The sequence below is a fragment of the Sylvia atricapilla genome, chromosome 1 (genome assembly GCF_009819655.1).
Source record: "Sylvia atricapilla isolate bSylAtr1 chromosome 1, bSylAtr1.pri, whole genome shotgun sequence".
Taxonomy (NCBI): domain Eukaryota; kingdom Metazoa; phylum Chordata; class Aves; order Passeriformes; family Sylviidae; genus Sylvia; species Sylvia atricapilla.
This window is the reverse complement of record NC_089140.1, coordinates 13,753,358-13,766,564: the sequence shown is the minus strand read 5'-3', so window position 1 is coordinate 13,766,564 and position 13,207 is coordinate 13,753,358. Positions and strand designations below refer to the sequence as shown.

The following is a 13,207-nucleotide window of genomic DNA, read 5'->3' as shown; positions in this document are numbered from 1 at the left end:
CATCAATGCCTAACATAGTGAAAAATGTCTTAGCAGCCTGTCTCTATTTGCTATCAGCACATTGGATGGAGCTGATGTCACAAGGGCAGCTCATGTATATGGAGCTAGGCTGATCATCAATCTCTTCAAACATATTTATTTGTTTATTTAGTTATTGCTAGAGCTTCCTTTCTTCTGTGCAATAAACTCCTCTGTTAAAAAGGATAGAGAACAGAAAACAACTTTATTTAGTTCTACATCTGTAATTTATATACTCACTGAAAAACCAAACTAACCATCCAAGCAACACTTTCCCCTCTAAACAACACCAATATCCATTAATGACTGAACTCTGATGCAATAAAAATCTGCCTGGTAATTTTAAACCAGTTTCAAATCCTGTAAGGATTTATTTGAGTAGCATTTACTATTTACAGGCTGCTATTTTTAATCGCCACTGTTGATGAAATTGGGTAAAACATTGTCACTTACACACATCTAGCTGTGCATGTCTCCAATGAGTGAGTTAACATTTTTTTTCTCCTTTGCTGTATCTTGAAATTTATATGTTCTACTTTCTATTTAGAGAAATAGACGAAGTCTAAGGAAAAACCACGTGCTTCCTACCATGTTGTACTATCTGTCTGTACTGATGAGCAGTTTGCATACTTGTCCTCCACTTTGCTATTCACTATTTGCCATGATACAGTTAAACTTAAAACAGTTGGTGGCATGTGTTGATGAAAAGAATAGAGAAGCTGAGGGAATATTAAAGGAAAACAAACCCTGACAAGGCCTCACACACAAGCACAGTAATTCTCTTGCAAGTTATAAAAAAATTTGTCATAAGTATTCAGCAATGGTATGCAAACTATTATAGGACATTTTGTTATACGCTCCTTTGTAACAGACTTTTAAATAACCTTTTGGACACACTTAAATGTCAAATTTTGTTTGGCACTAAGCACCAAACTTCAACAGAAATAACATTTCCCATATAAACAATGCTGCTTTTAATATGGACGTGCTGAAGATTTGAGACAGCCTGGCCATTACCAGCTCCTGGCAGTTCAGCACAAGGGTAACACACTGTGAGTGATTTCCCTTTCCTGGAAGCAACTGTTTGGGTAACCTCTGAAACATCCAGAAGAAAGGAAAGGATGGGAGGGCGAAGAAGTAAAACACACTGAAAGTAACACTCATCACAGGTGAACACTCCTGTAAACAATATTTTAAGGATGCAGAACTGTAACCAACTATTTCTCGTCAAATTTCTTGTGGCATTTTCAGAATAAATCAGACTATGCAGAAGAGCCTTGAGCAGAGGCACTTGGATGCTTGGTGTCAAAAGGGGCATCATAGGAGATGCCAAATGAAAGAGGAAGGTCTCACTGCTGAAAGGGGTAGCAAGAAAGGTTGCAATGCACATGAGGTGAGGAGATGGGTATTCTACAGACAAGGAGATAGAACAAGCACCTCAGGTCACAACGGATTCTTAGAACAATGCTCAGATGATGCTTTCTTAGTATAAACATAAAGCCTGTAAAAGACAAAGCAGCCTTTTTGGAAGGTACCTCAGCCACAATCCAGGCTCTCATGCTGAACATTGCAAAGGTGGAGCTCCCAGACATCCTTCACACACCTCAAGGACAACTGAAAGCTGCACTCTCACAGCTGTTACACCTCCTCCATGCCCAACCAGGTGATTTTTAAGATCCCTTCCAATGCAAACTATTTATTACATGACTCTGTGACACACTCCCTTAGCACAATGCCACACACTCCCTCAGCACAATGCCCAAAGTGCAGACCCAGCTTCTGGGAGAGGTGAGTTTGAGCCTGAGATTGTGCACATCACTGCAACATTACCCAGAAGGTCTCCTTGGAACCAGGTGGGATTCACTGTCTCCACAGCTTGGTTGCTGATAAAGGTGTGGGGAGAGATCAGAAAGAAAACCCTATACACCAGACCTTCATGCCTCAGACTCCTGAACAAGTATCTCAGAGTACATTTATAACAAATAATAGTATTTTTATATCTAAATTAACTATTTCTTTCTGTGTGTTTCTTGTCAAATCTGTCCTCCTTTATCACAGGACTAGGGTTGGTTTTCCATGCCCCATTTCTAGCACCCTACTTGTATTTTATCCTTTTTCTCAGGCCCATTGTGTGAGCTGGGTCTTTCCTTTTGTCACAGCATGATCCAGCTGTGAGAGATAGGACCCTCCATGCTCCAGGAGCAGCCTGAACATACAAAACTACTCCCCTGCTCTTCAGACCTACCCACCTGATTAACATCAGATTCCCTCAGTACTCCATTATCTTCCACTTTACTCACTCTCTCCTGGCTCTTTTATCAGCCACCACACAGAGTTAGCTGGGTCACACAGGTCTCCTATTTTGCCGTGCCAGGTTTGTATCAAAGAACTTTTTTTTTGTTGATGTGACATTGATGCCATTCAACTCCAGCATGAAACACTGCCTTTGGTCTAACAAAAACAGCCATGAGAGTCACCACGTGGCAGACATATCCCACCAAGCTATCTTGATTTCCAAAGGCACAAAAGTGCTGAAATGTCAGGCACTTGGGTATACCAGTGCCAGCCAATATAAGGCTAAGGAATACAAAATTTCAAGGACACAGATGAAGCTGTCATCTTTTAACAGTATTTTGCTTCCTTCACTGAAATAATGTACATACATTCAAAATATATAAATTATTTTCATGTACTATGAAAAGTAGACCTTTTACACAGTGCAGGAGAACAGTGTGATTAAGAAAATAAAAAGGCAGCTATGTTTTTAGTAAAAATATACGCATTCCACAATGCATCTGAGATTTTCTTATTTGTCATATTAGAGGATGTATATTTATCAATATTATGTAAAGAAACTATGCAAAATAGATCAAGGGGAGAGTGAAATACAATACTCTCAGCCATCAAAGGGTTTTAGATATTTAGCTGAAATATAAATGACTCCATTACCACCTAGAAGAGAATATGCAAGAATATGCTCATGTAGAAGCTATACAGATCTCAAACACTGCACTCAAAGACACTGCTTAGCTGATTTAACTGAAAATTCAATATTTTTCTGCTGGAAAGAGTGTGGTAGAAAATAAAATTAATAGCTTTACTATGAACTAAATAAATAACTTCCAAATGAGGGAACAATATGTCTTGCACTAGGATTTTAGTGTTAAATTTTGCTGAGAAAATGCAGAACCACAGGTTTGTAATAGTAAGCCAAGAAAACAGGTGCATTTTCACTTTTAAAGCACAAAAAACGCTGTGAATTTTGCCTTTCACTATTTTTACTTTATGTTAGTTTGCATGCATGTTTTAGCTTCAGGTTTTCAAATGAACTCAGAACTCCATCAACAGAAACCAGAATTTTGCCCAGCATAAAAAGAAGCAAGAAAAGAAGTTCAGATAATGTAACAGCAGGAAGAGTACAAATCATAAGCTATGAACCCAAGAAATAACTCATGAGTGAAGCTTAGAATTTGCTCACTTGGTCTATACTTAATAAAAAAGCTTAGCCCGTTACACTGAAGTTCAGGACAACAGTGGGACTAGAATCCATGTGAGATTTAATCCATTTTTGCTGTAACAACAGTAATGTTTTAGAGGTTTTCAAACTGCTGTAAATAGATTGGAAATGTTGTATCCCACGACTATATTCGCTAGAGCTTTGACAAATAAACCTGATTACGTCAAAAACTTGAATTTCATTCTAATGATACCCAACAATGATTCCAAAATTCCAAACCACCTGAAGAAAGAGAAGTAATGCAGTTGCTCTGCAGAATACAACTTCCCTATCCCATTCTGTAACAGGTTTATTTCAGTGAGCTGAATACTGTTCTACATGAAGGCTTTAAAAAGCCATTGACAAAAGCTCTGCCTTTCCAATTGATGTGGACAACCATCTCCCACGCCAAAAGCGGCACAAGGGCAGGTTCTGAGAGTGCGCGTTGATCGACGCGTGGCGCCTACCTGTCTACGGGTGAAGATTTGGAGTTCCGTGGTTTCTTCACCTGGGCGTACAAGGCCTCCACCGTCTGCCCCTCCCTGGGGCTCTGTGGCCGGGCGCTCAGCGGCACCGTGCTGCTGTTTGGGGAGTCGTAGGCGGCGATCCCGGCGTACATCGGATCCGCGTCGCAGCCAAACGTCCGGTTGAACTCCTGGATCTCGGCGTAGTCACGCTCCCGAGCCTGCCTCTCCCGAAACTCTCGAGTTTTCGCTTGGATCCTGAAAAATTAAAAGAAGGCTGAAACCGACGGATGTCCCTCCTCACTGAGGCATTTGAAAGCAGCAGTTAGCAGACACTTTAGGTAGCCTATCTGAATGGAAACCAGTGAAGGTTTCCAGTTTCAGTTTGCCATGAGGTCTCAAGTTTACCTTGGACATTGAAGCCTAGATTGAAACAATAAAATTGTTTCAATGAAATTGAAACAATCAACATTGGTCTTTAAGGAGTACATCTGATTATCCATTGGTTTTTGTTTCATTATTAGCTAAATAATGACTAGCCATAGCTGCTGATAAACAGAGTTAACCTATTGTGTCATGCTTCTCAGGATGCCTGTGCTATTACCTGGCCTGACACTGTTCATATTGCATCATACTCCATCAAAACTTACCAGATTCAATGGTTCTAATGCATGTACTTAGGGAGGAATTTTAATGTACTTTCTTAGCTTAATACTACAAATATCATATTTTTTCAGAATTTAAAATGTGTAGGGATAGGATACATGGATATATTTATGTTTGCATGCATGCAGTAAACAGCAGAAGCAGATTCTTGTATGATTCCTTGCAGGTGTGCATGCTTTTTAAAACATATAAACAACTGAATCTGGCATCTCTCAAAGAAGGGTGCATCTTCTCAGAAAGTGAAAACATGTGCTTTGTGTTAAAGTTACAAATTAAAGGTGATGCTGGACAGGGTTCATATCTATATGCACTAATTTAGCTTTATGATAAAAAGTGACAGATAGAAACAGATAACATTTAGGAATCTGATGAGCACAAGTCATATTTTCAAGAACACATAAGGCTATTACAAAAATTTGATCTGGGCTTCAAAGTCTCTTTGGTATTTTATAGAAGTTGATATATTGCACACACACATGCACAGCAAACTGACCACCCCCCCCACCACCACCTTTACACTGTTGCCCCAGATCAATTTAATGCTCTGTCATCATCGCTAAATGAAGCTGTCTCCTCCCTTCCATTAGTAAAATGTGCTCCTTTTTCATCTAATATCGCCACGGCTACAGTGTGACAGCATCCATCCATGTAGACTACAGCTCTGTGCATCTCTGCTCTGTGCCATTTCCAAAGACATCTTGTCCACCAACTTTTAACAAGAGCAGCCTATTCAAAGCCTCTGCCTCTTTTGCAGTCAAAGTAAGCTTTGATTCTTGTGAAAATAGAAAAGCCTTAAAGTTAGGCAACTTTGACATTCTTGAAAATTTTAAAATGGCCTCTTCAAGATTAGATTTGCAAAAACAAAAGGGGATACACTAAGGGTGGGATTCAGACTGCAGATAAAGACATGAGATCTCAGTGCCAGCCATGTGTGCAGGCTCCCCTTATGGTGGCCAGGAGCTGCTGGCAGCAGACTCCAGATTTAGGAACTATCCATGTGCCAGTGAATGAAAGGAGTCACTCTAGATGCACTTTTGATGCTGTTGCTTAGGTCTTCCTCGAGAGCTTGGATACCCAGCCTTGAGTGAGCTGCTCAAACATAAGAAGCTCTGGCCACCTGACATCCCCAGGTAATCCTGATGGACTGGGCAAGGACTCCTCCAGGTCATGCTGAAATCTCAGAGCCTGTGACAGCCCAAATGACACAAGCCATCTGTGTTCAAGCACGTGAATCCAGCTCTGAGCTGGTATGTGAATATCAGAAATGTCTCTTCCTCAGACTGCAGACTGAGTTCCAAGCAAACCGTTCCTTTACGCTAACAAAGATCACCATAAAAAAGAAGGGAATACAGGGATGGCATAGATACACAGACATGTTTTCCCCCACAAGTCCTGAAAATACTGACCATAGATAGTGATTTGGGATACAGCTGATTGACTGAATTACCTTCAACAGACAGAGACATGTACATTGATGGTTCAATGATCCACTTACATGCCCCATGTTCAGTTACAGTGAAAAAAAAATAAAAATAAACTAACATAACTTCTTAATTTTGCAAATACCAATTTTTTTTCTTTACTGGTTCCTTTATATTTTAATAGGGAAAAATGGAAGTAAAAACTGTAACACTAGTGAGCTGAGAGAATTTTCCTCTACAATTTCAGCAATATCACACTGGAATAGTTTTTTTGTTTCATTTACAGTGAAGAGAGACTCAAATTTAAATCCAAAATTAATTTCTAACTTAAATAGAGTTTCTGTAGTTCTGTTTTACAATATATATTTTTTTTACCTTCTCCTATACCCTAAAGCTGTTAATTTAGAAGTGTTACAGCCTTAATCACTTGGAAGGTATCTAGGTAGGAGGAAAAGCAGGTCTGAGAATCACCTGTGCATGTTGATTCCTCTTACTGTAGTTTACCTCCCAGTTTGAAGTCCATTATTGCTTCTCTGTGAAGAAATGTATTTATCTACTGCTATTTGTCCTTTGAATGGGAGAAGCAAAGTGAATCAGAAATTTCTTAGACATTGGTAGCTTTAATTCTTCTTTAAACGGATAATTTATCATCACATACACGAACACTGCCTGACATCAATTTGAAGGAAAAAATCCATGTGTTTTAGATAACCAAAATTTCAGTACATGAAATCAGACAGCATAACAATAATACGGCATAGAGTAATTCAATCAGAAGAAAACATTGTTACCTGAAGTGCTTATAAAACAGAATTACCTGGTGGTTAAAGGTGATATCTGCCTTTATTACACAAACTGCTATGGGAGAGGGCAGTGAAGTTCTGTGACTTTTGACCATGAAGATCACATCACTCCCTGCAGGTGCAGACATGAGTGTTCCCTGTTTCATGTGAACCACCTTTCCTCCTACATCTGCTATTGGCTCTTTAATAGTTTGGATGCTGAACCATCTGCAGCCAGAGCATTCAGGTTTTTCCATGCATGGCTCCACGATGGATACTTATTCCCATTCAAGTGGGAAAAAACTGATTGTTAAAGTGTTATGCAAAGTGTTAATTACGTTCACATCCACCAGGAAAAATTTTAGAGTATTTTCTACAATTGCTAATCCAATGTATTAAAACACACACATAGTATTAAAAATCAGAGTCTAAACACATTAATCTTCCTGTTAATTATAAACAAAGTACCCAGTAAGTGTTTGCAAAAATATTTAACAAAAGATAACACTAAAATTAAAAGTATAAGATATCCAACTATACTGAAACCCAAAATGTTCAGATTTTTTCTCTTAATTTTTTTTTTGCCTTACATTTAAGCCAATGTGAAAATGCTACCACTTTCACATGACAAAAGTATAGGTATTTTGATTGCTTAACATATTTTTGAATATTGTTTAAAATATGTTTGGGTTCGTCTTTTCAAGGACATAGCACATATAATCATCATGTCTTTCAACTTGAAGGAACCAAACTAGGGAAAAATACATAGGAATATTCTTGAAAAGAATAAGAGCTCTCAGCAGAACATTGCACTATCCCTTTTGAATTTTAACAGCTTTTAACTTTGAATTTATTTTTATATAAGGACTTGAACTTATTGTGATGCTATATTTTATGTTGGCCTCTCAGTGTCTTGATACTCCCTAAATCATTTGTTAGCACATACCACATCAAGGATCTATAGGGGAAATGCCAGTGCAGACTGTTCTGGGGAATATTAAAATGATCAAAATGATTAAAATGATTAAAATGATTAAAATGTAAACACACTGTGCAGCACAGATGAGAACCCAGAATTCTGAACCCCGCTCTGTGCTTCAGCCTTAATCAGCAACACCCCTACTAATGAAATCCAGTATGTGGAGAAGTGTTTGACCACGGTGCTTTGGTTTCATAATGTGGATAAGTCTATTAAGCTGTCTTCACTGAATTGTATTCCTTCATGATATGGTACAACAAAAATGCGTATGTCTGAGACTTGAGATCACCTAATTTTGAGGATTTATGGCCTTCCTAAGGATTTTGTGAGGGTTTGATAATAATAATACTGCTAATGCTTACCATTCACAAAACTCTTTTCATTGTCAAAAAATTTTTGCAAAAACTGCTAATCAAATTTTCAGTGTTTAAACTGAACTTTTAAAAATACAAAAGCTATCCTAAGAAGTTTCTAAACCCTTCCTGCTGAAGTGTTAATACTGAAAATGTCAACAACACACTGTCACACTTTTGAGACTCAAATTATAATGTTCAGTATAAACTATCCTCATGCATTTGTGTGCTATTCAATTCAAAAGCTAATGATAACTGCTTCAAATGACAATATTGTTAGCTGCAGAACTTCCTATAATTGTTAGAAGAGCTTTTCATTGCAAGCTAATCCAGTAATGATAGACATACCCATTGTACAGCAATTCCTATGCACATGAAATGGTGGTCACAAAAAGCAGGCAAAAGCTTTTGCATGGCTGTCCCCAGCAAACAGAAGCTACCTTATTCCCTTCTTACAAACTGTGAGTGATATTCAGCTTTCAGATGAAGGCAACTACCATTTTAGACACCTACATTTAGGTGTCAAGGTATGTTTTGAACTCCAGGAGAGCAGGTCAAGATTCAATCTTATCAGGTAGCTGCTGCATGGTCCAGCACACAGTTCAGTTGAACATCTGTAACAAGGACATTTTAAGGTGAAGCCACACCCTTCTCCAGGCTCTACCGACTGTGTTGAGTAGCCCTTTCTTGACCACAATGGGCATTTAGCCACATAACTCATTTGTGGGTAGTAAGTAATCATATTAATTTGGGATTCAATTCCACCCTGAGTTAAATGTTTACAGCAGAACTAAACTTCAACTTTTTGCAGCAACAGAAAAGTCAAATCTGTGGAGATGGATGAGCTGTTGTTGGTAAAAGTGAATAAGCAAAGCTGTCAAAAGAAATCAACACTAATTTCATCTGAAGTTAGGAGTAAAATATAAATATATCCCAAATCCCCTGGGACTTTCAGTCTCCTTTGTTTGGATTTTTTCACATTAGTGATTTAGGTCCTTGCAAGAATATCACTACTTATCTTAATTGATGAACAGAGCATGGGAAGGATATTCATGCCTAGTACATTACATTTGCCATTGCAATGGCAGCAATGCCCTCCCCTAAGAGCAGAAAAAAAGTTGGCTGCTCTTTCTGGTGTGCAATTGCTTGGTCAATTCAATTAATCCTCCTGCTGCTGCCAGGATTCCGCTATTGCCCAAGTGATAATCCACACCCTCGTCTTTTCCACCGAGACTCACTCATTTACAAAATCAGTATTGAACGCTTGCAGTTCCACATATGTGAGATGGCTGACAATGTTTATTAAAGATAGAAACAGCATTGTGTAAGGACAGAAGCTTAATGACAAGCCATTCACGGCTGCCAGTTCTCAGTTCTTCTACCATCAGACTGGCATGCGCTGGGATGATGGATTGGAAACAGAGAAAAACAACAACACGTTTATAAAGCCAGTCAGCTTGTTCAAGTTAGTCCAGCGGGATGAACACATTCAGTCCAATTTTTGCCAGATATCGTTTCTAATAAAGAGGTCAGAAAGTGCACTGGCCAGCAGCCAGACCTTGTCAAATTTGTCCCCTCCTTCTTTGCTAGTGAAAAATACCTTGCAGGCACAGCACACCAGGTCTCACTGCTCCTCCCCCGACCTCCTCAACTGCCTTCAGGGCTCTAATGGCCCTTTTTCTAATTTTTGGCAATCAAGTCAATATGGGAGTTTGTCCTCTCTTGTATTTTTCTTTGACCTTTGTCTGGAGCCAAGCAGAATTTTTCTGACAACTACCCTTCTAATGAGGGTACCTTGATTATAGGCATTACTGTGATTTCACTCTGAACCAGCATATGACACTTAGCTTTTCTTACCATTATTAGAGCTAGTCAGTTATCACAGTTATAACCACCTCTCAGCAAAGCCATCTGCTGTCCTGGGAAAATCATTCCAAAGGATCACTGTGCACAATGGATAATCCTGACCATCAACAGCCACAGCTCATAAATAAGAAAGACACCTCCTCTTCCTCATTTCCCCCCATTTCATTCAAAACTTAAGCACATTCTTGAAAAAAAGTCAGAGAATACTGTTATGTAAATATCATTTTAAATTGAAAAGTTAGACACCCGCCTTTTTCAAGTCTTTAAAAGAAAAGTATTTACACTTCTCCCTTATCAGCTATAGATATACATGTGTGGCCAGTTGACTGAAATATGACCATCCTCTGATCTCAGACACATGAGGAAACACATGCAAAATGTGGTCAGTTTGCACAAGCATACAGGGACAAAACCAGAAAGGCCAAGGCATAATGTAAAACAAAAGTAGCAGGGAGCTTTAAAGATGACAATAAATCATTGCGTAATTGCATTAGCAGTAAAAGGAAGAGCAAAGAAAAGGTTGCTCCCCTGCATGGCAGTGAGGGAAGGATATTGACAGATGATGCTGAGGAGACCTAAGCCTTAATGGTTTTTCCCTTTGCATCTGTCTTCACTGAAATGGTTGACTGCAAGCAGATGACCAGCATAATTGACTACCACCAGTAACAAAAATATCTGCAATACACCAGCAAAAAAAGCACCTAGAAACCAGTTAAAGTAGTTGAAGTTCCTCTGACACACACAACTGTCTGAGGCAGCCTCAGACTTTTTCAGCAACTCATAGAATTTGTTGAGGACAGCTAAAATACTAAAATAAACCAGGAAAAGTCAAACCACAGAAAAGGAGGAGAATTAAAGACTCATGAGTTTAACTTCAGTCCCCTCTTAAAGTAAACTACTGGTAAGGACAGAGGAGATAATGGGACAAGCAGTAGCCACCATAGAGTTATCATGAACAGATGTGGTTAAGTCAGTCAGATTCCCTTCTAAAACATGGGAAATGGCCTTGTGAACAGAGCTGAAACAGTCCCAGCCTAAGAAAAACAGATATGGGATGGATGCAGTAGGTTGAACAAGGCTGCTCCTACAGAGTATCTAGAGAATAGATTCACAGTCACCAGAATAGACAGACTGAGATATTTTCTACATGGATCACTCTGAATAATCAGAACTTTTCATTATTAATTAGGACACTACTGAATCTGCAGAAATCGCAAATGAAGGAAATTCGGAGGAAAGGATTAACATTTCAAATGTTTTTGAAATACAGAGTAGACTTCAAAAATAAAATTAACTTAAATAAAAGCAACTAGAAGGTAATTTACAAATAATTAAACAATCAATTAAAAGTAGAAAAAAAATCTGTGAGTTGCTTTTTCAGGAATGGATCTGAAAGTTCTACTGGGTAACACATATGAGTCAGCAACACCAAGCTGCTGGGGAAAAAAAAAGACAGAGTGAGGACATAACAGCAGTCCGCAAACACCAGAGGAAAAGAATAATGTGTTAGGTATTTAACTGAAGCAAGAATAATTGAGTTAAGATATTGTGAGCAGGGCAGCTTCCTAAACAAAAGGCAGTGGAAAAGACTGAGATAGAAAGCTGTAGAGTTTATTGTAAATTAAAAAAAAAAAAAAAAAAAAAGGCAAAAATAAAAAACCAGGATTAAACATGCATCTTGCAGGAAAGGCCCACACTGCAGATCCTACTTTGAAAAAGTGACATGGTCTCTCTTAAAGATCTGTAATTCTGCACCTACATAGAAATTTTACATACATTTATTTCCTATGTATTGGTTCTACCACAGCTGAGAAATATAACAAGGACTACATTTTTTTTTATTTAAAAAGGCTGCCCATCATCTCGAAATTAAAGAAATGTATCTACATAATCAGACAGTCTTAATTTTCTTTCTCCTTCAACAATCACAGCCTATCTGCCAATTAGAATATGTGATAGTACTTACTGTCTCTCTGAAGATCCCCCCTCCTCAAATCAGAAGAGATGCATGAGAATTTCAAAAACGTTTAATGAGCTACAACCCAGGAGGGCTGCAGTTAAAAAAGAAAAAAAGGTGAAGGATAAAGGTGATAAGGTGATTACTTTAAGTGCCCTAATATATTAAGGAGAGAACATTATGCTCATTTTTATAAGGAGTTATATTAAAGAAGGCTATTAAAGAAGGCAGCAAAATACAAATGAAGACGTAAAGAAATGAAAAAATGCAGGAGAGAAAGTAAATATTATGCATATGAGCAGGTGAAGTGCAAACACCAATTTGAAATCAAGTGACATTGATGAAACTAAAGGAGACATTAAAATTATTTCCTCTAACCTTGTGGAATCTCTCATATATTTCACCCCCATCCTTCCTTATCACCTGACCTTCTTGATTCACCCTTTGTCTTTCCAAAGTGAAGACATGTCCCCTCAACAGAGTATCCCAAACCTGCTTTCTTGCATGTTGCAGTAAACAAGTGAAAATCCTTGCTTACCTTTGAGTTAAAAAAAAATCTGCAAATTATCTTTCTTACACTTTAATGGAGTTCCAGCCGACTTTGCAGTTAACAGTCTGCCACATTTTAGGGGGGAGGGTTTGTCTGCTGTGCTTTTTTTAAAGAGTATGTTTCAACCAAGGAGAATGTTGCGGGTACACAGGCACCATAGGTCTCCAAAACAAACACTACCTTGACTAAAATTTTCTGTCCTTATTTTCATACCTAATCCAAGGATCAGTGATGCCTGCAGTGGAGGATCACTCAAATGAGCAACTGAGACTGTTACCCTGCTGGGAACCATGTTGCATCAAAGAACATCATTGCTGTCTGAAAGTAAAATGGAAATTGTTTTTTCTTTTGCATAACAAAACTGGCCAGAAAGGCTGCTATTTACACCTCTGACAGCAGGTCCCTGATCATTAGATTATTTTAGCTCCAATCTCCTATTTAGCTCTTCTACTGGACTGAAGTAGAAAGGAAGAGATCATGATATTCAACTGTTGCCAAACCATGACATTGCTGAAACACGAGCTCCTGCTTTCATCCCTCCTTGCTTTAAGAGCTCTGGTCACCTCTTTTATGAAGAATTGCTTGGACTATTTCTTCCCATATATTTTTTCCCCCAAACTGGAGAATAATTTCAGGAAGCAGCACTGGTGGGTAA

The 13,207-nt window shown here is 38.5% G+C and overlaps 1 protein-coding gene across 5 annotated transcripts in view; it reads right to left on the bottom strand.

Annotated features, from left to right (window-relative positions):
- PARD3 (par-3 family cell polarity regulator) overlaps nt 1–13,207 on the bottom strand; it is a 525,862-nt gene that overhangs the window by 93,891 nt on the left and 418,764 nt on the right. For all 5 annotated transcript variants that reach the window (XM_066315111.1, XM_066315121.1, XM_066315129.1 and 2 more), the window contains one exon: nt 3,982–4,236. In XM_066315111.1, coding sequence (XP_066171208.1) covers nt 3,982–4,236 — 255 coding nt within the window. The remainder of the gene's footprint in view (nt 1–3,981; nt 4,237–13,207) is intronic.